The sequence below is a fragment of the Ursus americanus genome, chromosome 34, assembly GCF_024610735.1.
Source record: "Ursus americanus isolate L20-20 chromosome 34, mUrsAme1.1.p, whole genome shotgun sequence".
NCBI classification, from domain to species: domain Eukaryota; kingdom Metazoa; phylum Chordata; class Mammalia; order Carnivora; family Ursidae; genus Ursus; species Ursus americanus.
The window spans coordinates 14,162,973-14,190,309 of record NC_142160.1 but is presented as its reverse complement, the minus strand read 5'-3'; the positions used below and the strand labels follow the sequence as shown (position 1 = coordinate 14,190,309).

Sequence of the window (27,337 nt, the reverse complement as noted above, 5' to 3'; positions counted from 1 at the left end):
TTAGGGATTTAATCTATGATAGAATGGAGCTAACAATGGGCTATACACTGCCTTTCAATGGTGTTATAAAGAAAGGAGGAGGAGCAAGAATGAATGGAGGTTACAAAGCAAAGCACAGATGTGGGTGGGAACTGTTTTCTTTTCACTTCAGTGGCTCTTTTAGGCTATATTGACTAATCCTGAAAACTGCTTTTAATATGAAGTATTACCTAACAAGTAATTGGTGGGGATAAAAATAAATGTCCATTAAAGTAAGTGCTTATGACAGGTGTAAAAGTAAAACTGGTCTAATAACTATTTCCTCCAAACTGGAATAGATCTAATATGGAAATGTGCAGCCTGGGAGTGATGGAAAGTTTGTCCTTCCTTAACTGTGTTTAAGAGGCCTTTGGTATTTCATGATCTGACTTCAAAAAAAGAACATTTAAAACCCTCTGAGGCAAAAGTGTTATTGACGGGTAGCAAATCCGAGTTAATATGCCAAATTGTTTGCTGGCAGATTAAAAAAATATGTCCCTAGAGATGCTAGTCCTGGAGTAAAAATCCAAGAAATACTATTATTCATAGAATTTAAACAACAACAACAACAAAAACCCCTTATGCCTAATATGGTTAATGTAAAAGCTTTGTGATGTAATGGAATCAATTAAAATATGATTTATTATGTGAATGTCAATATAAGCAAATTATTTATATCAGGAGCACTCTTCTATAAAATCAATGTAACATGATGAGTTTAAAAGATAGGTAATTAAATTATTAAATATTTATTAACTGCCTATTGTAGGCCCAGAATAGTAAGGAATAGTATAGCTTTTAATACAGATAGCAATACATATTCATTGCAAAGATCACTATCAGGATGTCTTGCAGAGCTGTAAAACAGGATTGGGGGCCAGATGTGGGATCAAATTTTGGTTGATAGATTTCATGCTGGATTTCATGTCCCGTAAAACAAAGTCCATGGTGCTTAACTGTCGTGGTAACTGTGGGGTTACAGCAGGCTTCACTTAGTGCCTGGAGCTTAGGAAGCTCTTCACTAGCAGCTAACATCAAGCTGGATTAGGCTGGCAAGGGTTTAGGTAGGTCGTGATAGTTGGTCTTAAAGAATATGTAGAATTTTGAAAATGGAGGGGTGTGCTGGTAGAACATTCTAGGCAAGGAGAATCATAGGCGTAAAGGTGAGAGGCAGTTGGGCCAGACAGAGTAGAAAAAAAAATGTAAACACAAGTTTGGATAGGTGAGGTGGGGCCCAAAAATGTTGGGTCTTGAAAATCAGAAAGAAGAGTCTGTCCTTAGGGGCAGAGGGACAAAGGGAGTTGCAAATATTTGAAAGGAAAAGTAATCACATAAAATTGTTTGAGGAAGATTAGCCTGGTGGTAATCGGCAAGGCAGTTGTGGGAGAGAAGAGAATGGTTGAGGAAGGCAAGCAACAATGAGATAATAGCAGCCTAAAATAACACATGGTAGAGAAAATTGAAAGGAAAGATTAAAATACACTAGAACTTCTGAGAGTTATTTTAAGATGTTTTGCCTATTTTGCCGCAACTAGGTTAGCCCTTGCTACCACGTAATGAACACTCAAAGTCATGTCTGTCACATAGAAAATGTGTTTCCAGTGTTACCTTATTTAATTCTCAAAAGGACAATGTCCTGTCTTCACGATTTGATCATTAGGAGCCTGATGCCAAGATTTACAGTATAATGTTTAACAAATATTTGGATGGATGGAGGGATGGATGGATAGATAGATGGATGGAGGGATGGATGGGTGCGTGGGTGGGTGGATGGATGTCTCAAAACTCACAGAGCTAATGGATGAGGAATCAGAATTCAAACCTCGGTTGTTTTGTTCCAAATCTATGTATTAACTATCGTTACTCTACTTCTGTGCCTGCAAGATAAAATAGAAGATTACGAGAAAAGGAGGATTATGGCGCAAAGGACACAACCACAAGAAAGTCTTTATTTCAAGAATGTGTTTTCCATATGGCAAGAGTTAGATGTCTTGAAGCCATTTTTTTCCATATCCCTGTGAGAGGCCAGGATACCTTTGGTAAACTGTATTTGGCTAAGGCCGATGGCAGAACACTGAGCAGAAGGAGCCAAATGAAAGCTGTGTCGCACAGATCTGTTTAAACACAGAGCGGCACCTATTTTATAAGCTGTGGTATCCCCAGATCATACTGGCAATTTCAGATTCTTGTGGAGTTTTTTCCAAACAGCACTGTCTGAATATAACTTGGAAAAGGTTAGAACTTATGGCATAAAACAATATCCAAATATAAACAATCAATGGGACTAACTGAATACCCCCAATATTCTGTGTATATATTTCTCAGGGAGGGTGAGTAATAATGCATATATCTTATTGTATATACTCATCATTCTCTCAGAAGTTAGGCAGGGAGATAAACAAGTGTATGATATATTACAGTGAAAGAATGTTTGCTTGTGCTCTGTGAATGTTATCACTTAATCAAAGTAGATTACACTTCTAAAATATCTCACTGGCCCCAGATCATCTTAGCGTGGTGATAAATACTCTAAAAATAGTTTATTTGTTTGTATTTTAATTTGCAGACTTCTAAGTTTGGGACTTTTTAATGAAATATACTCCAAGGTGGGGGATATTAACTTGAGGTTCATGATTCCTACTGGGGGAGGTGTCATTCTTGAATGGGGTGCAGCTAAATTGTGGGCAGCTATAAGAAAATTTTATGCAATTTTCTCCTCAGATTCTCCATAGAAATTATGTCTTCTGTAGCAAGGTCCAACTAATTGGCCTAAAATGTGGCCGTGATTTATGGAATTTATGTAGCTCCATGTGGTGGCCGGTCGTATATACCGAGAATATTGGAGCAATCTATGACTAAGTTGTTTGCAACTGGGGCGCCTGGGTGGCTCAGTTGGTGAAGCGTCTGACTCTTGATGTTGGCTCAGCTCATCGACAATCTCAGGGTTTTGAGATCAAGCCTATCGTGGGGCTCTGTGCTGGGCATGGAGCCTGCTTAAGATTTTCGCTCTCCCTCTCCCTCAGCCAACCCCGCCTCCCCATGGCTAGAGCACACTCATGCTCTCTCAGTCTCTCTCTTCCTCTCTCTCTCTCTCTCAAACAAAAAAAAATGTATTTGCAACTGATTTGGGGGGGGAAACATATAAAGTAGTAATGGAAGAGGTGTGGTGGGTTTTGTGGTAGATGTATTCTGTATTAGCTCCGAAAAGATCTGAACAGGGATCTGCGGAGTGGAGAGGCTCGGGGATAGTATGCGACCGAGATTGGCTAGGAAAGCACAGGAGGAGTCAGCTTGGCTCAGAGAAAAGAGTGTGAGTCAAAGCAGCATGAGTGAAGGCAAGAAGGCTAGACAGAGTGTGGAATTCCTTGATGATTTGACTCTGCTTTATTATTTGATGTTATTTTATAGCACCCACCTTAATAATAAGAAACTGACTTCCTTCCCTAGTTTGGAACTGAAAAGACCTCTTTATACCCAGTTGGGAAATGAGAGGTTGTACTATCCACACAGATCCTTCTGTATACCAGTTCCAGGCCTTTTTCTCTCCACACAAGGGAATGAACACACACTTACAGTGTTGACCCTTCGGCAGCAAAACCCCGCTCTGACTCACCCTGCAGAGGGTTCTAGATGAGCGCTCACAGGTTGTGCAGTCACTGGCCATCCAGGAAGACATGAGCCATTTTAGCAGACCTTGAGCTTTCCCTGCAACTCTTGGTCAATCACCAAAGCTATACGTAGTGGTGAAGAGCAAAGGCTCTACTGTCAGAGGTCCTCCGTTTAAAACCATCCTGCCATTTCAGCTATTGACCTTGGGCAAGTCCTCTTTGCCTCAGTTTCTTCATCTGTAAAATGAGAAACGTATTTGTGTCGTAAGAGTATGGAGAACTAACTGAGTTAATGTGTGTAAAGTAATTTGAACGTGACTTGATATATATGTATGGTAAGCACTCCGATGGTAGCAGTATTAAAATATGAAATATTTCTGTTCAGGAAATCCAGCCTGAGCTATGCGTGTGGAATTCATCGTTCTAAACATGAGGCAGCAGGTATATAAGTCCCATACGTGATAGTTGAGTTTGTACAATGGGCTAGACTTTGGGCTAATGAAAACACAGCATCCGCGTACGAGGACCGTTAGTCTGTTTTATAAGGTGACTGCCATTGGATTTGCTAACACGTTTAGGCAACTGAAATGAATTCCCTTTGACTTGCAGGAGGATATTGACAAAGCCGTGAAGGCCGCAAGGAAGGCTTTTCAGATCGGCTCTCCATGGCGCACTATGAATGCTTCAGAGAGGGGCCGGCTGATCTACAAGTTGGCTGACTTAATTGAAAGAGATCGTCTCCTCCTGGCAGTGAGTATTAACCAAACTGGGCAGGTAGAGAGATCTCTAGAAAGCCGTCACTGTTTGGATGGCAAGTTGCTTTGGTTTTAGTGATCACTACATGCTCTCTACAAACAAAATGAAAAGACTTCTACCAGCTCCCGTATAGAAATCGTACGTACCACTGAGCTCATTCTCAAAGAGGAATCTGCACGCTAGTTCTGGTGTTAATTTCTACTCCTCTCTTAGATTTTACAGTCTAAACCTTGGCAAACCCCAAGTTAAAGCAACTTAAACACATTTCTTTTCTTGATTCTGGAATTCCTTAGAGCCTTTAACAAGGTCACATGCAGGGACTATCCTGGAATAATACACTGGGTTTCTCCAACCCACCTGACCCCTGAACTCTTTTTGTGGAACATGTCATAGAATTTGTCAAAGGTGCCCAGAATATTTCTCTACGATAAACTTATTTCTCTTTAATCTAGCCCACCAAGAAACTTAATAAATGGCTGCTTTTCCCCTCCTGAAATGTATGTGTTCACAGTGGTCTGGATTAAATAAGGTTCTTTCTACAGGTGAAAAAGATGAACAATAAAGAAGAAAATCCAGTCATTTGTGTATTTTTAAAACTGTATTTTTTATGTGTACTTGTTCTTTAAAAAAAAACATTTTGGCACTTAGATGAGTCAGCAAGTAAAATGGGTGGGGTGTTTTTCCTTGTTTTCTTCTCAATTAGGCATTATAGTAAAGCCAGTTGAAAATAGACCAATACCAAGATCAAGTTCAGAGCAAATATTTATTACCTTTAGAATCTCATACTAGCAGTAGCAAAGAAGCCCATATACATATTTTTAAATCAACTTTAGCAATTATGGTTAATCAAAGAACTATTTTTTTCTCAAAGGTTTTGCGTGATGCGAAGTATGCAAAAATACGGAGTTAGAAGTCGTGTGAAATAAAATTATATTAAATGTAATTTAAATGTCCTGTAGGAAGAAAGCAGAATTTGCTAAAACTTGGCTTCTCTCACTTAACTGCTCTGTGGATTATAGAGCGCTCGCTGCCTCTGTCAGCACTAAGATTCAAGGGGGAAAAAATGAGCAGGCACACCAAAATCATGTCCGATTAAGTTTTGAGATGTAGAGACAGAAGACTGTAAAACAAATGAACAGTTTTAAAACTTTTTCACCTGTATATTCCTGCCCGGCAGGACACGAGGTCACAAAGAGCTCTTCAAGTTCCTGCTGAAGGAGAGGAAGAAAAGAAACTAGGTCATCCCATAGATGGTTAGAGCACCAGACCAGCAAATGTTGGACTTTTACAGCCTGACCATTCAAACAATACTTATGACAATAGTAGCAAGACTGAGAGTTTCACCAAAGTTCTGCTGAAGAAAACTCATGAATGAAAGATCCAGGGATCACGGAAGTGTGTGTACATTTGTTGTATCCGGATGGAATGCAGAAATAAAAAATGATCAGTGAGGCCCCATTCATAGTCACTGACACTAAATTGCCCCACAGTTGTACTTACACAATAAGTGAAAATTTGCCGGGGCTCCGATCTGACTTAGGAAACTAGATACCACTCACTCTCACCAACTGTGTGTCTTTCAAATTGGGACCAACTCCTAGAAAGCTGTCCAGCTGGAGGACATTCAGAATGAGATATAAGGGGGACACCTGGGTGGCTCAGTCAGTTAAGCGTCTGCCTTCGGCTTGGGTCATGATCCCAGGGTCCTGGGATCAAGTCCCGCAGCAGGCTCCTTGCTCAGTGGGAAACCTGCTTCTCCCTCTGCCTGTTGGTCCCCCTGCTTGTGCTCTTTCTCTGGCAAATAAATAAATAAAATATTTTTTAAAAAAGAATGAGATAGAAGGAACGCTAGGGTTTAGAAACTGGAATCTTATTGTCCTTCCTATCTGGGTCTTGTTATGTGAACCTTAAGCAAGTCATTTTTACTCGTTTTCTTACCTCCTTTGTAGAAAGAAAAGGTTATACAAGACAGCTTACAAGGTTTCTTCTATTTTCCAAATTCTCTAGCAATTGATTATTCAAAATCTTAACTATCAAATTTTTAATCAAAGATGTTTATGGAAGTTTACATTTGAGGTTTGATTTCCTTTGCAGACAATGGAGTCAATGAATGGCGGAAAACTATTCTCCAGTTCATATCTGATGGATTTGGGAGGCTGCATCACAGCGTTACGTTACTGTGCAGGGTGGGCTGACAAGATCCAAGGCCGCACCATACCCATCGGTGAGTAGCTGTGAGAAACCACCAAGGGGAGAGGCGTAGGCGTGAGGTGATTCCTGTAGAGCTGAACTACTCCAAGCTCTCCCTTCTAAAGATGACAAGGGAAAAGGCAGACTGATTTTCTCCTTGACTTTGAGACAATGCAGCTCTGAGCCTGAAGTTCTACGAAGATTTATCAAATGGTTTTTTCAAGTTGTTTCAACATTATCGTGTAAAAGATACCACTACAGATATTTTAGAAAATATTCAAGTAAGAACTTTCTTATGCCCACAATCACTGAATTAGGGCAATTGTCTCTCTAACCGCCTGCACTTTTCAAAGTTGGCCTCGAATGATTTACTTTGTATTCCGATAGTGAAATGTACACCCTTTCTAGAATGTAATTATTTAAGTGTCTTTCTGCGTTCCAGTGTGAGTCAGGTATGGTCATCTGTGCCTGGTCTCACTCAGTAGAGTTACAGTAGATTAATTCAACAAACCAATTCACACGGATTTATTTTAAGTAGCTTCAAAGCAAGATGAGACTGTTTATAGCTCAGGTTAAGAATTTGTGTGACAGAACGTGTATGTATGTGTTCTAGTATTTTAGTAGAGAATGCTAATGGGAGAGGAATATTAAAAAAAGCTTCAATTTGGAAAACATTATGGGTAGAATTTAATTCACAGAAACTTACTGGCTCTAGAACTGCCACCCCCTCCAGGACTGGCCCTGATAGGCATTTTCTTTTTTTTTTTTTTTTAAGATTTTATTTATTTATTCAACAGAGATAGAGACAGCCAGCGAGAGAGGGAACACAAGCAGGGGGAGTGGGAGAGGAAGAAGCAGGCTCATAGCCTCATAGCGGAAGAGCCTGATGTGGGACTCGATCCCGTAATGCCGGGATCACGCCCTGAGCCGAAGGCAGACGCTTAACCGCTGTGCCACCCAGGCGCCCCTGATAAGCATTTTCAATCTCATTCAAGCATCCAGGTTAAATTAGTAGCCAGGAATTAAAAGGGGGAGTGAGATAGTGGTGTTAAGAAGAAATGAGGCTATTCTAGACATTCTTGCTTTACCCTTTGACGCAAATGGGAGAAACTATTTTAAGTACAAATAGACTTGATAAGGAGCTTTCTTGCTATGATAGCCAGGAAGCTTTTGTGGGAACTAGAACACAACGAAACAGAACAAAAAGCTTAGTGTAACCTCAGGATGCCCACATCAAACTTTGAGGCATATGAGTCAATCAAATCCAGATTGTAAAACAATGTCTTTGACTTCTGGCATTTTCTTTTTTTGTTATTGTAGGGAGCTATTTTTTAAGTTTACTCTTTTCTAATTTACTCTTTTTCTAATTTTGTTATTTTTACTTCAAAAAAATTCTACCATTACTGATAGAACTGTCAGAAACAGAACTCTAACAGATATTGTCTTAGCTACACACCTTGTCCCTTTTTTCTTAAGAAAGTAAGCTTTGAGAATGAGGATAACTTAGAAAATAGCTCTTCTACAAATGAGAGAATTAAATATCTTTCAGATATATTCCAGTTTTGCATCTCTGCCTTGACTGACATCAGTTTTATGGTTCCTCTCATTTCAAATGACTATTGCAGGACTCGATTTTTCATTTCATAAGTGGTTGGAGATGTGGGGGTTATTTTTATTTCTTTATTTGTTGTTTTTGTTTTCAGTTATTGTCTATACCTTTCTCTCATCAACCCCAAAGACCATCCCATGAATGTCAAGCATATTTGTCCACAAATGATTGTGTGTTTTATTTTTCAGATGGAAACTTTTTTACTTACACAAGACATGAGCCTGTTGGTGTATGTGGCCAAATCATTCCTGTAAGTTGGTCTCCTATATCATTTTCAGGCTTGAAAAAAAAAATGAATTCTAATTCTATTTCACTTGGTAAAGTAGTTTTCTCCGGCACATAGGGATTCTTAGATATTTGCTAAATGTGGAGCAAATGTAGTCACTGATGAGCTTAGGTCTCCCTGTGACTGACTCTTTGGATATGAATGAGGTAGTCCAGAAATATATCTATATTCCAGGGTATCACTTGAGTGTGTTTTGATATTACAGCGTTGACCTATATTAACCTTTCACTCTGTGGTTTGTTTTTAAAAAGCTGTGTTATAATCTCTTTTTAAGACCCATGGTTCCCATGTATGTAGCAAAGCAGCCATCGCTGGCTTCTCTGCTGCAGGACGCCATTTTAACAAAGTAGTATGGCCGACTATTTTCCAACACTTTTTATCCCTCACTGAGACTTCTCATCATACAGAAGGTAGCAACCAGTGTTTGAGACCCAAATACATTTTTTTAATTGAAGTGGAAGATACTGTTGGAGTGTTGTTTGGAATATAGCCTACCTTTAGTTGTATTTTTAAGCAGAATCATGAAGATTTTCTTTTCAACCCAACAAAAAGGAGACTATTTGTTGATTTCACCAACATATTCTAAGAAGCCAAATAAAAAGATGGTAAAGTGTTCTGAAGCTTTTAGATGGGGTAGTGTCAATGACCTATCTTCTGCTCCAGTGAGAGCCTCATTTTGAATGAAATTGCTCATTAGTTCAAAACTCTCAATAAAACTAATAAAAATTACACAATCCTGAATACTAGTAATTGCTAATATTTATTGCACACCTGTGATGACCGCATTACTCTATTAAGCCCTTGGCCCACTTTCTTCAAGAATCCTCAGGATAACCTTTTGAAGTAGAGAGGATTTTTATCAGCATTTGCAGATGATGAAATCATGCATGGAGAGCATGTAACTTGTCTGAGCTCACTGGGCTGGTCAATGATCGAGCTGAGATTTGAGCCCAGTTCTTAGCTACCAGACCCTAGACTGGTCTTTAGCAAAATATTTGTCTTGGCAATAAATACTGCTGCTACTACTACTACTACTACTACACACACACACACATAATTTTTATGATTGAAATATAGCTGACACACAATGTTATATTAGCTTCAGGTCACTGCTAAATATTATTATTGGGTACATGGTTACAACAAATGATCTATAAGGAGGGAATAATTACACTTTTCAGAGATGTGCAGAAAACGTACAATATGTTTAACAGTTAGTCTTGATTTTCAAACCCTGCAGTAATTTTTTTTTCCTCCAGTAGATGAAGAACTCAAAATAACAGCGCTTGATAAAATTTTATGGCTCTCTTCCACTCCCGTCACATATTGAGTTTATTTGGAGCTTTCCAACATTTATGAATTGCTTTTAGAAATGAACTTAATTTGAAGACAGCAGTTGATGACACGAAACTACCACAATTATTATTTCACATCTATAGGTAGTGAGTAACGTACACGTTAGATTAGCAAATGCGGCTTTCGGCAATACAAAGAATCTCTTGTTCTCTGTTGCTTTCTAGTGGAATTTCCCACTGGTCACGTTCATTTGGAAGATAGGGCCTGCCCTTACTTGTGGAAATACAGTGGTTGTAAAGCCTGCTGAGCAAACTCCTCTCACTGCTCTTCACGTGGCATCTTTAATCCAAGAGGTGAGTTTCCCAAATCCAGATACACACAAGAACTCAGAAGCCCTCCTTTACACTATGATGGCCTCACTTGTGCTACTACCGTAAAGCACCTGCCAGTGGCTCCTGTCCAGATGAGGACACATCAAATCTGGCCTCCAGCTGAGATTTCCGGGAGTCAGCCCAAATGAACCTCCGCCCAAACGGAGACAAGAAGCCAGACTCAGAGGCTTAGTGTCCAAGTCACCTTATGATCACTTTTGTTTCCTGAGCTTAAGTCATGAATGCAAATTCACGTTGAAATGGCTGTAACTTTCCTTCGAATGTTGAAATGAACATTGGTTTCTAACCAGCACTAACAGCCTGGAGGTTCTGCAAATTTTTTTAACTTTTTTTAACCTTTTAACCTTTTATTTATTTATTTTTAATATTTTTTTATTATGTTAGTCACCATACAGTACATCCTGATTTTTGATGTAAGGTTCGATGATTCATTAGTTGCATATAACACCCAGTGCTCCATGCAATACGTGCCCTCCCCACCACCCATCACCAGTCTATCCCATTCCCCCAACCCCTCCCCTCTGAAGCCCTCAGTTTCTTTCTCAGAGTCCATAGTCTCTCATGCTTCATTCCCCCTTCTGATAACCCCCCCTTTCTTTATCCCTTTCTTCTCCTACCGATCTTCCTAGTTCTTATGTTCCATGATGAGAGAAACCATATGATAATTGTCTTTCTCTGCTTGACTTATTTCACTGAGCATTATCTATGTTCATAGCAGCAATGTCCACAATAGCTAAATCGAGGAAGGAGCCGAGATGCCCTTCAACAGATGACTGGATTAAGAAGATGTGGTCCATATATACAATGGAATATTAACTTAGCTCTATCAAAAGGAACGAGTTCTCAACATTTGCTGCAACATGGACGGCACTGGAGGAGATAAAGCTAACCTTTTTAAAATTTTTAGTCCCTCGGCAGTTTGGAGGCCTCTGTGCCAATATGTTTCTTTGTAATATTGAGCCACATAATTTTTAAACATAATCTATCCACGAGGGGACATGTTTCTCTTCTGTTTTCTATTATGCTTTTCTCTGTATTTACCTTCTTGCTCAAAAACCGGCCAAAAAAGAAACGGGGGGGGGAACACATGAAATTTATTTTCATCAACTCTCCAGATTGTGTTACTGTCTTTTCTCTTGCAATGTCTTGCCCTTTGTCCTTCAGCTCTTTACAGAACTTAAAAACCAGGCTTCAGTTACTAGAAACATAAATTTAAGAAGTCTAAACCTAAATCTTCAAACTATTCTTCACTTTAAATTTAAAAAAAGGGGGGCAAAAGAGATGTCAAAATGGGGCATTTTGATGTCAATAACATGAAATTTTAATGTGCCCATCTCAGGTACACACTGTTTTCTACCTGATCATTCTTTAACCAGGAATGAAATCAATCTGTGAAGCTTAGTCACACAGAAAAACTGTTCTTATCTAACGTTTCACTGATGAAATGTTGCCAGTAGGAATTTGCAACCCAGTTGGTATGCCCCAAACAATCATTAGCTAGAAACTAAAAATGCAAGATCCTTTTAGCTTCTTAGTTTTGCCGATAGGATAATAATTGCATTGTTTTCCTTCTATGTGAGTAATTTACCAAGCTCTTTTCCACACACTATCTTTTTGAGTTACTATTATGGAATTTGAGGCAGCCATCACTGGGGCAATGATCCAGAAAAGTCAAACATGGACTCCCCCCCAACCCTGATGAGAAACACTTCCCCAGTAATATAACTCTGCAGGTTATTTTAAGTGGGCTAAGAAATGAAATAATAATCATAATAATACCACTTAAATGAATCTTTCTTGGTAGAGAAACTCATAAGCTTAGCATTGAGAGGCAGCTTTGATCCCAGGCTCTCCTCTTTTTATCACAGAATTAAATTCTCAGTTCTGTTGTAACGATTTTACTTTTTATCCTCAGGCAGGTTTCCCTCCCGGAGTAGTGAACGTTGTCCCTGGTTACGGGCCTACTGCTGGGGCGGCCATTTCTTCCCACATGGATATAGACAAAGTGGCCTTCACGGGATCCACAGAGGTAATAGCACTTACGCAGGCTGGTCGTGCAGAATGTCTGCATCTCCAGGTGTCAGAAACATGTTCTGTGTCACTGTTTTTAGGCCGACGTTTCTCTAAAACAAAAGTTCTTTTTAATGATTTGTTCTTTATTCAAGCCTTCGCACATGTTTATAGAACATAAGCAGCCGTGGTTTAGATGAAGCCCGGTACCCGTCACGCACTCGGGCTGCAGGAAACTGTGTTCAGTGTGTTCATTACTTTCCTGACAAGAAATACAGCCGATGAGACCCTGTCGTGTGATGAGTATGGTTTATGATAGAAAATCTAAATCGGGCCACAGTGATTTGTAGGAATGAATGTAATTGCACCCTGTACATTATGGAAATTGAAGAGCAGAGCACCACCTTTAGCTCCTTATTTGGGGCTCTGTCTGTCCTGATCATTCTGAAAGGGAGCCAGGGCCTCAGCTTCCTGAGTGTTACTGCTGGCTTAGCCTAACTTTTATGCCTCTCCGGCTCCAGCTTGACTTTCCAGAAGGTTAAAGAACACGGTCTCAGCCATGGACACTGCAAGAAGAGGCAGGAAGGAAAGAAAGAGGGAACCTGCCTGGAAAGTGGAGTTTGGGAGAATGGATTCCCATCTATTGAGATGATTTTCTATTGCAAGCAAAAAGAAAGTGGTAAAATCATACTGTGTCAAGGAAAAAACAATATGAGTCTTCCTGCTGGGTGATGCGACAATGTGAAATGTTCAGTGCAAACCTCTTACTGGTATACAGTATAAAGGATGAAGAATGAGAAGAGCCCCTTCTTATGAAGCTGTGGTTACACATGGGCTACAAGACAGGATGTGATAAGATACTGAGACCTGAACAAACCACTGTAAGGGCGTCCACAGGAAGGAACGACAGTGTCTACATAGGTGGGACAACCTGCTCTGAATTTTGAAGAGTGGTTATGTTTTTCACTCCCCAGAGATTGAGAAGCAAGAAGAACATTCTAGATAACAAGGAGAGGCCAATTTGATTATTTCCTATTCCTAATTAGCCACTCCAATATAAAGAAACACTTACATAGAGAACTAAAATGGTAGAAAATCAAATTTTATTTTTCTTGATCTTTTTAAAACTAAATAAATACAAAAAAACTTTTTTATGTTGTGTAGCCACAGAACAGAAAAGGTTCACATTCTACAAACCCCTTATTGAGGTAGGGGAAGGCAAATCCTGCATTCAGGATTCTATGGACAGAACTACTGGGAATGAGATGGTGGCAATAAATTATAAAAAAATGGTGAAGTCACAGATGAAAATCATAGCAGAGGAGGTAAAGGCAGGAAGGTACAAGTTCCTCAGCCTAGCATTCTAGACCTCCACGCACATTGCCTGCCCTAGATCTCATGCCATTCATTCTCCAGTTCATCTGATCCCATCTCTAGAATCACTGCCTATTTGTCTTGTCCCATCCCTGGGCCCCTACAGGGCTTTGGGGCACGTTACCTGCTAAAAATGGAAAAATTCTGGGATGAAAAGGCTAGGAAACATCTGGGTTCAAATTTGACTCTACCCCTTTAAGCGGTGTGTCTTCCAAATGTGAAGTATCATTGCTACATTTGTATTTCTCATTTGTAAATGAGAATAATAATATGTACTTTATTGGACAGAATACAATTGAATGAGCTAATGAGTGGTAAAATACTGAGCACACTATGGGTTATTCAAATGTATCTTTTCATTCCTCCAGGCTTTTGCTCACTCCTGGCCACACCTACTATAATATGGCTTCCACCACCAGATGCCTCTATGGCTTTCTCTGTAGCCCCAGGGGCATCCTGAATTTTAAGCCACTCCCCCCATCTGTGTTCCCCATTGTCCATGATCTTTAAGTATGAGAGCTCGTGCCCATTGCTTTGTCATTTATCTCTCTCCTTTTCTGACCATCTTCAGAGACTATCGTATTCACTGTTATCTGTAAAAACCAGCACAGTAACTACTTCCTAATAAGTATTAAATAATTAAGTGTATCTAAGACGATTTTAGAGGCCACACAGAAAAATCAGTCTTTCCGGGCTCTCTTTTAGCTTCAGGTTTGTTGCTTGGCAGGTAGTAGGAAACTTGCCAAGTGCCATGAAAGAGGCAAACAATGGATTATATCTTTTGTGGTCATGGGAGCAATGATTCTCTTTCTAAAAGTGCTTCTGGCAAGGTAAGAATTTTCATGTCCCATTAGATTCATTTAAAATGGAATAAAACAAAACAAAGCACAGAACCCCGTGCACATCGTGCAGGCTGTGGTAAATTAGACCATTTCGATGAGCACTTGCTAGTTCTGCCTCACATGACAATGTCACAACATCGTGGAATATATTGCTTACCATAGTCTCGAAGGTTCTTATTTTTCTTCATTGCAGACCTCTTTAAGAAAAATTTTTTCCAAGTAAGGGAACAAAATCAAGGGACAAAAATTGATGTTTCCTTGTTTTGGCTTTAACTAGACATTTGGGAAAAGTCAAACAAACCTTTTATTTGCCATCAAAACTTATACTAAGCAAAAGTGTAACTGTCCCCCTTAGTACTTCTGGCCACTCTTCATTCTAGTTCTTTTGACATCTGTAGCTTTTAGAAAAGATATCTCCGATCTTATTCCCTTCCCCGAGACAAAAATTAACTACTTTAATAAAGTTTCTCCAGTAAATATTCCTAAGTTAAAAAAAAAATGCAGAAAGAATATAGAGAATTCAAAGGAGGAAAAGAAAAGAATATTATGTAGGAAATAAAAAATTTTTGATCTTCTTAAACGAAAATTTACTATGTGAAGGAAAATGGTACAAGAAAAATTTCAGACAGCATTTCCCCGCAGCAAGTCTACCTTCAGTTTCTTTTTATTAACCTATATTAAGGGATTTGATTTAGTACATGACATCTTTAAATAAGGTAAAAACATTGGCAGATTAATTATTGCTCTGCTCTAACGCACGGTAGCCGTCATTTCAGTAACCACATAAAATTCAAACATGGGCTCAGCAAGCATCTCCTTATCTTTTGTTCAGTTGGGATAGAAACTTTCATTAAAATCTGATGTGTCAAATAGGGGGGAAGAAACCCAGAAACAAGATAAAATGAATCATTTTTGAAAAAGAAAAGCAAGATCATTTAGTACATTAAGACTTCAATAAAAATAGCAAAGAGGAAATAGTTACAAAGCAGACCAGGTTTTAGAGATGGAAAAATAAAACAACTACAGAAAGTAATCTTGATGGGACGTGATCCACAAAGGAAAAAATGAAAACAATGGCTTTCTCTGAAGAGGGGCAACTAGCATTAAAGAAGAAACCAGAACAGTAGGATTCCAGCCAACTGAAGCAGCAGCACAGAGCACAGATCCAGTTTCTTTTTTCTAGCTCCATGGTTCAAAGGTGTGGAGGGAGAGAGGAAATGGGAATGGAGGAGGGAGGGAGAGAGAGAGAGAGAGACCTGGCAATCCCCCATAGTTAAACAAGCCTGCGCTGTGACGCAGAATGCTGAGAAATATGCAATGATAGGACTTTATCGCCGACACCACGGGCGTGATCTCTCTTTGGGAAATCGATGTGTTTACAAGTAATGCAATCTGAGGGAGACCCTGGAACAGTCCTCATAAGGGTTCTATGCGGGGGTCATAAGAGGAAGAAGAGGTTGCATCTGCCTAGAGTCAACAGAGCAAGCTTCATAGAAGAGTTCAGGTATCAGCTGGACCTCAAGGAAGGGTGGGATTGGGGGCAGCCCAGGTTAGGGTGGACATATAATGAGAAACAGAGATGAGGTTTAGGGGATAGTAAATATGCCAGTTTGGGGAGAGTTCTCTGGATTTCAGTAGAGGGATGAAAAGTCAAGTAGATAAGTGATGGTTGGATCGAGATATGTCCAGTTCATCCATAGAAAGATGAAGCTCTTTTTCTTTTTTCTTTGAAAGGTGTGGTTCTGATTAAAATGAAAAATACCTCCTGTTCAGTTATGTCCGTCAAGATCAGCTGTCATCTTCTATGTATCTGTTCTCATAAGTGTTTTCCTGATTCATCATGTTTATGCTCGGATGGAGGAGCCTTTGACATCTGAGGGTGCCAAATCTTGAGAAAAGCCATTTAATGTTTCTCCCTAATGAAACTTAACTGTGGCACAAACCTCACATACATTTAAAATGCTAAATAAACCTGCCTTCCACAAAGCAGATTAAACCTTCTCCTTGGTAATGCTCCATTCCAGGTTGGCCAGATGATCAAAGAAGCTGCCGGGAAAAGTAATCTGAAGAGAGTGACCCTGGAGCTTGGTGGAAAGAGCCCCTGCATCGTGTTTGCTGACGCCGACCGTGAGTGAAAGCCACTCTTAACTTTTCACCCCTAATTTTGGTGTCTGGCAAGGCCGGATGGTGACCTTGAAGTTTATAAAAGGGTTGGCTTCTAACATCAAAATGTAAGGCATTAACCAGAACCTAGAATTACTCTTGAAGATCTCTCAAACTGTCCTAACGTGTCACACCTAGGTGAGTCTAACCCAGACACTCCTTCTTCCTGGTGTGGAATAGAGTGCCATTTTCGCAGCTGAACTCTAGGTGACTGTCTTGCACTTAGGAGCCATGGTCTTTTTTTTTTTTAGTTCCATGCCTGTAAATATTAGCATTGGGTTAGGCATGGTGACGTATCCCCAGTTATGTTGGACTGGCACCAGCTAGAGAGATGGCATATTTCACATTTGTCATTTCCCTTCGCTTTGGGTCACACACACATTGAATGAAATGGTCAGAAGAGAATGACACTTAGCATTTAAGGAATTTCTCTCTCTCCTTTTTTTCCTGGCAAATGTGGTTGAATTTACATATGTTCCATCTATAATATGATGTGACTCCACTATACAATATCCCTAGTTCATTCTGATTACATTAGCTGGTAGAATCCCACAATTACATTCTAAATGGGAATCCATCAGCAGAAATGGATTGACAAGCATTCATCTGGCTCTTTCTTTGACAGCTGCAGTATGAGGCAATAAGCAGAAATGGTTGAGTGTGATCTTAGCTGAAGCTTTTCAGAGGACACTGCCTTCTATAGTCTACAAATATGATAAGAGTCCTGATTTTTACCAAACCTGTCTAGAAACTGTTTCCACTACAACATAAGTACGTGTGGTTAGTTCACAAGGTTAAATATCCCAATACTCAATTGCTATGATGTTGAGTTAAATCTTCACCATTTAGAAAATTAAAATGCAGAGAAAACTTTCTTCAGGTAGTTTAGGATTTAGCGATGACAACCTATTTCTCCCTTTCAAGCCCATTCTACCATCTCAAATACATAGATAAGAAGAGTTTACAGGCATATATGAAATAATATGGCATATTTTAAATAATGTTGGAAAATGCTTTTCCCGGAACAGGGCAGTCAAGGTGGGTGTATGATTTTGAATATTAATTGTTTTCAGAAGTATCACTTTTCCTATTGATCAGGGTGTCTAAAAATATTTTTAAATTATTTAATGCAATAGATAGTTCATGTTTTCTTTGTCATTTAGTTAAAATCTGAGGTCTGAGGTATTCAGTAATCTAACTAATTATAAACGGAGATGTTTACAAAAATCATGTGCAGGGTTGCCTGCGTGGTGCAGTCAGTTAAGCGTCCACTCTCGGTTTCGCCTCAGGGCATGATCTCAGGGTCCTGCTATCAAGCCCCAGGTCAGGCTCCATGCTCAGAGGATAGCCTGCTTGAGATTCTCTCCCTCTGCCCCTCCCCCACATGCATGTGCTCGCTCTCTTTCCCTCTCTCCCTCTAAAATAAATAAATAAATGTAAAAAAAATCATTTGCAGTGGGAAAAGATCTTATGACACTTTCTATATTCTTAGTAGTGTCTATATTAATTTTTTCTGAGATTTTATATTTGTGGTTATCATTTATATGTCAAATAAATGATTAGAAAGGTTCATTTGTTACCTGGCTGATAAGAGGTGGGGTGTATTGAATCTACATCTGACCGTGCAACTCGTCATTTTTCTATAGCATCTTATTGCCTCTTAGAGAGATGTATACAATTACATCATCTTTAGAAAATATCTCTTCTTCAACGTGAGTATCTTCTTTGCAGTGGACAATGCCCTCGAATTTGCACACCATGGGTTATTCTACCACCAAGGCCAGTGTTGTATAGCCGCATCCAGGCTTTTTGTGGAAGAATCGATTTACGATGAGTTTGTTCGAAGGAGTGTTGAACGGGCTAAAAAGTATGTTCTTGGAAATCCTTTGACCCCAGGAGTCACACAAGGCCCTCAGGTGAGTATACACAAGAAGGAATAGCATTCACAGGGGACAAGAACAAAATGTCCTCTTTAGGTTTACTTTTTATTGAATAAGATTATTTCCTTACCACAGATCTTCCTAGGTGGCAATACTGTGTCAGTCTGGTGTTTCAAAAAAAAAAGAAGAAAAGCGATGACTCTCACTCCCCATGTTGAAGAAAGCACCCTGAGGTTTTGTGGCCTCGTCTTCATGTCTTGAAACAGTTTAAGAAGCATGTTGGCAATTAAAGATGTGAGGAGAACAGCAAATGTAAATTTCTTGTTTCCCTCATTCTGCACACCTCTTGATTCCTGTATGCAGTCTCTGTCCACTTGGAAGTTCTTATAGAATCCTGGCATTTCTTTCTCCCTCAGGGTCAGTCCTTTGTCTCAGCTTCCATCCCACAGATGTGGGCAGCTAGCATACCTCTCAATTCACTCCGGTCTTCAGTTACTCTGATGGGCCTTTGGTGACCTGAGTGTCCTGGAAGGTCCTGAGTTCCTGGCTTTGTGGCAAATGTCTCATTTTCCGTGGAAAAGGCCAGTTGTTCCATAAGGTTCCCATTTTCTAATGTGTTCTTCAAACCATTATCAACAAGAGGGTCTTCCTTTGCCTCTTCCTTGCGCAGTAACCTGTTCATTGTCTGTTGTGCAAACGCCTGGATCTTTCATTCTGAATTGACTCCAGACCTCTGGGACCTTGATCTAGAGCAGTGGTTCTCAACTGGGAACAGTTTTGCCCCCGCCATGAAAATATTTGACATTTTTAGTTGTCTCAACTGGGGTGGTTGAGAGGGGGTGGTTCTACCGGCATCTAATGGAGGGTGGAGGCCAGAGATGTTATTAAATCTTACAGTGCACAGGAGAGCTGAGAGTTATCTGCCACAAAATGCCAATCAGGCCGCTGTTGAGAAATTGTTCTCTAGAGTGTAGACATTAAGCTCAGAGACGTTATTCTTTCACACTAAAAATTATACACTGTTCCGTGCTATTGATTTGAAGCAAACACTGTTCTTAACACAGTCACTAAGCCAAAAATAAATTTTATTAGCCAAAATTTATTGAATGCTACCATCAGCTAAACCCTGGGATGAGTACCTGGCAATGCCCAAAGGAACAAGGTGGATATGGACCTGACCTCACAGTTTACAGTCTGGAAGAGTTAAAAGGCTGTCTTGGGTTTTTCTGCTCGTGCCAAGATAGCCAAGTGGGAAAACCTTAGGATTTAGGCAATGCCAAATATTAAAACCTAAAAGCCCTAAAATAACTCAGTTGGAAAATGAGGTAATACGTTGTTTTATCTTAATCACATTATATTTTGTTTTTATCCTTGAGTTAGTACGGAAAAGTAGTTGCTAATTTTGCTTATATTGGGTAGCTTTTCAAATGGATGCCAAGACATATAATAAATTTGATTTTGACGTGGTCTCCAATTCTAAGAAAGGATGAGATCCTAAGATTTCAGTTGTGATTATTTCGTTCTCTAAACAACTACCTGTCTATGTAAAAGTAAAGCATTTTTCCCACTTGATTTATATATATATATAGAGAGAGAGAGAGAGGGAGAGAGAGAGAGAGAGAGACACAGATCTGAACAGGATCAGGGAGGGGAATAAAGGGGAAGTGAAAGGAAGAGAATATCTAAGATACTTAATACTAAACATTGTTGGCAGCACTTTCTCCGCTAGAGGACCTACAATTCAACCAGAGGCTCAAAAATTGATCTAGAATTCCTCATGATTCCTAAGTGAAAGGAGTAAAAATAGACTTTAACAAAATTCCTATTCAGAGACTTCTTAAGTAAATAGTGATCTAACTGCTTAATATAAGACTTGAATCTGTATAAATGAGTAGATTTTCATCACAGGTTGTGCTGAGTAAGTGCAAAGTAGGCATTTGAGAAGCTCTTGGGGCTTCCGTACCCTTAAAAATACCTGTTGTTATAAGAAAGAGCTTACGGAAAGAGACACTTATGCACTAAGCGTATTTTTATATGTGTATAAATATATGATACCTGTTTTAATATATGTAAATACATGTTTTATAGCTATATATATGTAAAGACATTTTTATATGTATATAAATATGTATATGTGTATATATATATATATATATATATATATATATATATATATATACGTTTCTTCATTGGTAAAGTGATTTTACAATTTGATTTCATAGACCAAAATATGCATTCTTAAAAACCTGGAAAAATTGGTATTTTCACTTGGAAGTAATGATACCCACATCAAGCGTTATAATATTATCACCAGAAGTTGCAACTTGTCCTACTGCAGAGAGGTGGATTTTCGAAATAGAGGTTGGATTTAAAATTAACCTCCCTGAGGCTCTGTTTTCTCATCTGTAAAATGGAAGCAGTAACACCAATCTTGCAGGGTGACTGGGCAGTGAAATGCAATAATCTATATAAAGCGTCTGAGTGCCTCATTCACAGTACATGCTCAAATGTCTGTTGAGTAAATGAAAATGACATGCTTCCATTTATACCTATGGTGACAATTACTATCACCGATCAATAACTTCATATATCTGCTCTCATTGCTTTTGTTGATCTATGGGTCCCAAATAATTTGAAGGATGTCTCAGTGTCATTTCTCAGACTGTCTTCGTTCTCAACCCATCAACCCTAAGGAATTAAAGAATTTGCACAAACACATAAATGTATACTTTGAGACTATTACAGTGCCATGCCCTATTACTTTCATAGACTGCCATGAGCTAATGGCCCATCACACAGTAAAGAGCCCCTGCTACATCCTAGCCTTATTGAGAAGTTCCTGAGGGCCAAAAGGAAAGGCAAATTCAGATATGGCCAATCTGAAACCTTCTGAGGAAGATTTGTATTTATGATAAAGCAAAATTAGCCAGACTACATTATGTCCCTAGGTATAACTGAAAACTTCCATCACTAGGCCTAAACTTTGGTGCAATGTTCTCAATCTTTCCTGTGCATTTGAGTCACCTAAGAATCTCCTTAAAAATGCAAATTCTGATACAGTAGATCTAGTGTGAGGCCTAAGAAATGCATTTTGCCACCAAGTAACACTAGAGTTGCTGGTTAGAGGAGCACATTGTCAGCGGCCAGACACTATACTATGAATTCCTGTATTCTTACAAGTTATTGACCGTCTAAGTTTTCCAACAAACAAATCCTTTCCGCCTTTACCTCCCAGTGCATAGGCAAGACTAGGACTGTCCTCAAATATCCACTGTGGTCACAGGCAGGGAAAAGTTTACACTTAGGGAATACATCTTAAAATGAAACCCCCCAAAATCATGATTTTTTGAGGCCATGTGAGATTAATAATTTGGAATAGGCCACAGAGACTGCATGGAGACACAAGAATCCTTGGCTATTTGCTGGCACTCCAAAACATTTTAACCAGGCAAAACTACCACCACCCCTTAGTCTGGCTGTAGTAAATACTATGCAACAATTTAAATATCAAACCAACAGTTATTATTTTTTTTTAAAGATTATATTTATCTATTTGACAGAGATAGAGACAGCCAGCGAGAGAGGGAACACAAGCAGGGGAAGTGGGAGAGAAAGAAGCAGGCTCATAGTGGAGGAGCCTGATGTGGGGCTCGATCCCAGAACGCCGGGATCACGCCCTGAGCTGAAGGCAGACGCTTAACCGCTGTGCCACCCAGGTGCCCCCAAACCAACAGTTATTAAGCCAACATTACAACTCCCTTGATCTGCTGGAAATGGATCAACATTTTCTTTTTGAAACATTAAATTAACTATCGTGCACTAGGAGGACTGAGCAACATTGTACCAAATATTGTGCCAAATTTATAAAATAGTTTCTGGTTTCAAGTAGCACTTAATCTCATTGGATATGGGAACTGGACTGTGAGCAGTTAGTTTGAAACCTTTTTCTGGGATTTGAAAGATGGGGGAGATTGCAGAGTCAAAGGAGAAGATAAAGAGCAATGCTCTTCAAGTAGTGAGAAGAGACTAGTTGAATTGGCAAGAGGCCCTCCACCTGGACTCCTGGATCTTCAGTCTTTTTCCTTTAAAATTTAACCCTGGCTGCACCTGAGACAGAGCAGTCTTCTCCAGTGACTCGGAGTCCAAGGATCGCTCAAGTCCTCAGTCTCCCCAAAATTGGAACTGAGACAATACATAGCCCCAACTCCAGTACATGGAGGGAAGATGAGTGCTCGGGTATCCCAGCCAGAACTCCAGACTTAAGCTTGTTTTTTTTTTTCCTTATAAAAATATTGCTTATCCAACCATTACGGCTCTGTAATTCTTGTCACGTATTTAGATGTGGCCTCTGTAATGGAGCAGATGCTAATAATCGGGACAGGCTAGAGATTGGGATTGGACCAGTGGAGGCTGCCCCACGGGGATCCTCACGGGGAGGATGCCCAGGCCGTGGTCAGCTTGGATCCGGCCAGAGGAGGTTGTCAGGAATGAGGAGAAGCAAACAGAGGTCTAGGGGTCTTCAAAGCCATAAAGCATCTGCTTTCCAACTGCCATATTAAATTAAACCCAGTTTCAAAGTTCTCTTCTCGTTTTCCTCTTTATTTCAGCTAGAACTATAGTTTTCAAGTAAGTGTGTTTGACTCTTACCAGGCATTTTTCCCAGTGTAAATAGATGACAGTGTGTGAAAATGTTTACACTTGTTTGCAGCGCTGATATGCGTTGCTTATGTAGCTGTAAAACAAATGCTGAATACAAATATTTATCTTTAAGTGTTCTTTCTAGAAAAGTCAGGAGAATAAACACAGAATGAATCTGAGCCTCCGTCAGCTGTTTTGATGGAAGATGTCACTTAATAACAATATTCTAGCATTTTGAAACCCTCATTAACAGGCTGGGCAATACATTACCTTTATAAACTTATTTACTTAATTTATTTGTTTCTTTTCATTTCTGTGTGATATTTTCCCAACAGATTGATAAGGAACAGTATGAAAAAATACTTGACCTCATTGAGAGTGGGAAGAAAGAAGGGGCCAAAGTGGAGTGTGGCGGAGGTCCGTGGGGGAATAAAGGCTACTTCGTCCAGCCCACGGTCTTCTCTAATGTTACAGACGACATGCGCATTGCCAAAGAAGAGGTAAATACTTGCATTCTGCTCCATTCCCTTTGTTGTCATATTTTCTCTTTGTGTGCGTACAAAGTGTCCCTTTAAAAATCTCAGTCCTTGGGGAGCCTTGGTGGCTCAGTTGTTTGAGTGTCCCACACTTGGTTTCAGCTCAGGTTCATGGGATCAAACCCTACAACCAGCTCCACAGTCAGTGTGGAGTCTGCTTGTCCCACTCCCTCCCCCTCTGTCCTCCCCCCCCCAAGCTCATGCACAGCTCTCTATCTCTAAAATAAATAAATGAATCTTAAAAAAATAAAACTGTCAGTTCTTTTAACATCTTTCTTGGTAAATGTTTCTTTTCATGTCTGTTCCTTTCATATCATTACAAAAAAAAAAAAACAAAAAAAAACCAAAAAGCCGTTTATTGTAATCAAGATTAAAAATAGTAAGGAAATCCTGAGGCCAGATAAGAATTTCCAGCCAAAGACAGATCGGGACGCTTAACAATTTGTAGGTGCTTCTTCCACAGCTTTAAAGTAATGGAAAAGAAAACCTCATTTCATTGTTGCTTTTTCTCCTCTGGAAATCATATATTCGAAGATAATTGGAAAATGATTACATGATACACAAGATTTTTTAAAAAAATAAACTTATTTTATGATAAGTTGTAGATGCAACTGTTGTTATGAGAAATAATGCAGACAGATCCCATTGCTTTTTACCCAGTTTCCTTCAGTTGGTAACATCTCGAAAAACTATAGCATAGTATCACAGCAAGTATGTTGACATTGAAACAAACACAGAACATTTCATCACCACATGAATCCCTCATGTTTCTTTAATAGCCAAATCCATGATCCTCCTATAACCCCCTATCCTTAACCCCAGGCTTTCCCTTAACCACCAATCAGTTTTCCATTTCTATAATTTGGTCGTCTTAAGAATTTTATATAAGTGGATTCATTCTCCGTGCAACCCTTTGGGATTGGATTTTTTTTTTTTCACTCAGCTTCATTTTCTACAGATTGGTCTAGGTTGTTGCATGTCAGGATAGTTGTTTCTTTTTATTGCAGAGCAGTTCTCCGTAGTATGGTGTACTACCATTAACCATTCACCTACTGAAGAACCTATGATTGTTTCCAGTTTGGGGCTACTAGGAATAATGCTGCTCTAAACATTGGGTACAGGTTTTTATATGAACATAAGTCTTCATTTCTCTGGGATAAATGCCCAAGAGTAAAATTGCTGGGTCATATGTAGATGCATTTTTTTTTTAAAGAAACCGGCAAACTGGTTTCCAGAGTAGACGAATATTTTCATGTTTCCATTAGCAATGTATGAGTGATCCAGTTTCCCTGCAGCCTTGCTCACATTTAGTGTTGTGATTATTTTTACTTTTAGCTGTTTTGATAGGCATGATAGCTCATCGTGAATTAAATTTGCATTTCCCTAATAGCTAATGATATTGTACATCTTTCCATTGGGTTGTTTGCCATCTGATGTCTTCATTAATGAAATAGTTCATGTCTTTTGTCCATGTTCTCATTGGATTGTTTGCCTTTCACTGTTGAGTTTGGAGGGTTCTTTACTGTATTTTGGATACCAGTCTTTTGTTGGGTATGTGGTTTACAAATATTTTCCCCAGTTCGTAGGTCGTCTTCTCATCTTCTTAGCAAGGTCTTTTTCAAAACAAAAGTTTTTCATTTTGAGGGACTTTCATTTATCCGTTTTATCCCCTTGTGGGGATAGTGTTTGGTGTCAACTCTGTGAACCCTTTGTTCACTCCTAGATCTAAAAGACTTCTGTGTTTTAAATTTTTTTCTAGAAGTTTTATAATGTATTTTGTAAGTCTGTGGTCCACTTTAGGTTAATTGTTATGTACGGAATGAGACCTAAGTCCACGTTGTTGGGTTCTGTTTTGTTCTGTTTTGCCTACGGATGCTTAATTGCTTTAGCATTTGTTGAAAGGCGACTTTTCTTCCATTCCATTACTTTTGCAACTTTGTCAAACTTCAGTTGTGCATATTTGTGTATCAGTTTCTCGGTTCCCTAGTCTGTTCCACTGTGTTTGCTTTGTCTGCTGCTACTCTCTTGATTATGGTGGCTGTATAATAAGTCTTGAAATTGGGAAGACTGAATCCTCTTGCTTTATTCTTTCTCAAAATTGTGTTAGCTAATCTAGTTCCTTTGCTTTTCCATATGAATTTTGGAATAAAAAGTCATACAGGGTTTGAATGTAATTTTATTTACGTGTATCTCCCTCCATATTCTCCTGGCCTTGTTTTCAGCTCTTGCACTTCCTAATTTTCCTGGAGAAATATACTGCAATTAAATATTAGGTGAGCACAAACTAATTAACATTAAAAAGATGTTATCCGGAGATGTGATATATAACTATATAACTAGGAAAGGTTAGTTTGCATTTAGGAATTATAAATAATCTACCTCATGGACAGAGGTGTTTTATTTTTTTAAGGGTTTTATGTATTCATCTGAGAGAGCGGGAGAGAAAGAGAGCACAAGCAGGGGGAGGGGTAGTGGGAGAGGGAGAGACTCTCAGGCTCTTTACTGAGTGTAGAGCTCAACACGGGGCTCGGTCTCATGACCCTGAGATCATGACCTGAACTGAAATCAAAAGTCAGATGCTTAACTGACTGAGCCACTGGATGCCCTGGACAGAGGGGTTTTAACAAATACAGAGATAGATTCATTGGCTTTGGGCTATGAAGGTGTCACATAATACACTATAACAAGAAGGCACTGTCAACTCAAATATACTGAATCATAACATTTTGTCCAATGAACTTGTATCTCATCTTTATGATATGATAGAGAACCTAAAGGGTTATTTTCGTTACCTCCCAAAATGCCATCAAGCAAGGAAGAGAGTACAGAATCAGATTTGCAAACAATAAATAGGAAAAATAAAAGAGATGCATATGGATAATCAAATATAGTTTATCCACACCGATTCATCCCTTAACTCATTTTTGCATTTATTTGCATGTAAAGTTTGCATGTATTTACAAGTATTTGTCTTATTAGAGATGCTGTTCTTGCATACCATGGAAAAGGACAAAGGCAAAAAGTAATGATGCAATCAAGGAAACACTGTGCTCCTATAATAGACATAGTAGAGTAGCTTGTTTTGTTACTTCAAAGAAGCCTTGAATGCTGTGCTTTGTTTAATTAAAATTATGTAAGATATTAACACACTTATTACAATAGCTGCTATATACCTGGTTCCCAAGTTACAACATTATAATTAGATTTACAGCCTTAGGATTTGCACTCAGCCTCTATGGAATGGTAGCCCCCAACTCCAGTACTTACATCAGTGATGAACACCGGAAAACTATCTTTTCTGATTTTTGCCAACCCCTAACATACATTTCCCAGAAAATTTTAGTTTCTGGGAAACTAAATTTCAGAAGGACCCTTCTTCGTTTAAGTTTAATATATGTTTTATAGAAACATAATACAGGAGCTTAATTTTTAAGAGAAACCCAGTTGTTTTTCTCCCATCTGGGGATGAGATGCAGAATAAGTTGACTCTGGGCTGAGCTAACTAAAGAATCTAGCACAAGTGAAAGAGCAACTTAGGTTTGAATGAGCAAATTGTGAGTTTGTTTCCTATCCTATGATTATAGTCAATGAACCCATGCTTTGGTTAGTGGTTGAGGATTTAAGCTCTTACAGTAATGGATCATTTTGCTTGGTACATGTGAGTTGCTTAAGATTTGGCTGAAGAATAGAATCTGAACAAAAATTCATGTTGTTTCACCTAATTTGGCTGATTATAAAA

At 39.1% G+C, this 27,337-nt stretch overlaps 1 protein-coding gene across 1 annotated transcript in view; it reads left to right on the top strand.

Annotated features, from left to right (window-relative positions):
• Positions 1 to 27,337, top strand: part of LOC123781490 (aldehyde dehydrogenase 1A1-like) — a 56,703-nt gene that overhangs the window by 16,848 nt on the left and 12,518 nt on the right. Inside the window, exons 3-10 of the mRNA XM_087858811.1 lie at positions 4,236 to 4,376; positions 6,477 to 6,606; positions 8,370 to 8,431; positions 9,988 to 10,116; positions 12,071 to 12,184; positions 16,406 to 16,508; positions 18,276 to 18,460; positions 23,398 to 23,562. Of these exons, the coding sequence (XP_087714937.1) occupies positions 4,236 to 4,376; positions 6,477 to 6,606; positions 8,370 to 8,431; positions 9,988 to 10,116; positions 12,071 to 12,184; positions 16,406 to 16,508; positions 18,276 to 18,460; positions 23,398 to 23,562 (1,029 nt within the window). The remainder of the gene's footprint in view (positions 1 to 4,235; positions 4,377 to 6,476; positions 6,607 to 8,369; positions 8,432 to 9,987; positions 10,117 to 12,070; positions 12,185 to 16,405; positions 16,509 to 18,275; positions 18,461 to 23,397; positions 23,563 to 27,337) is intronic.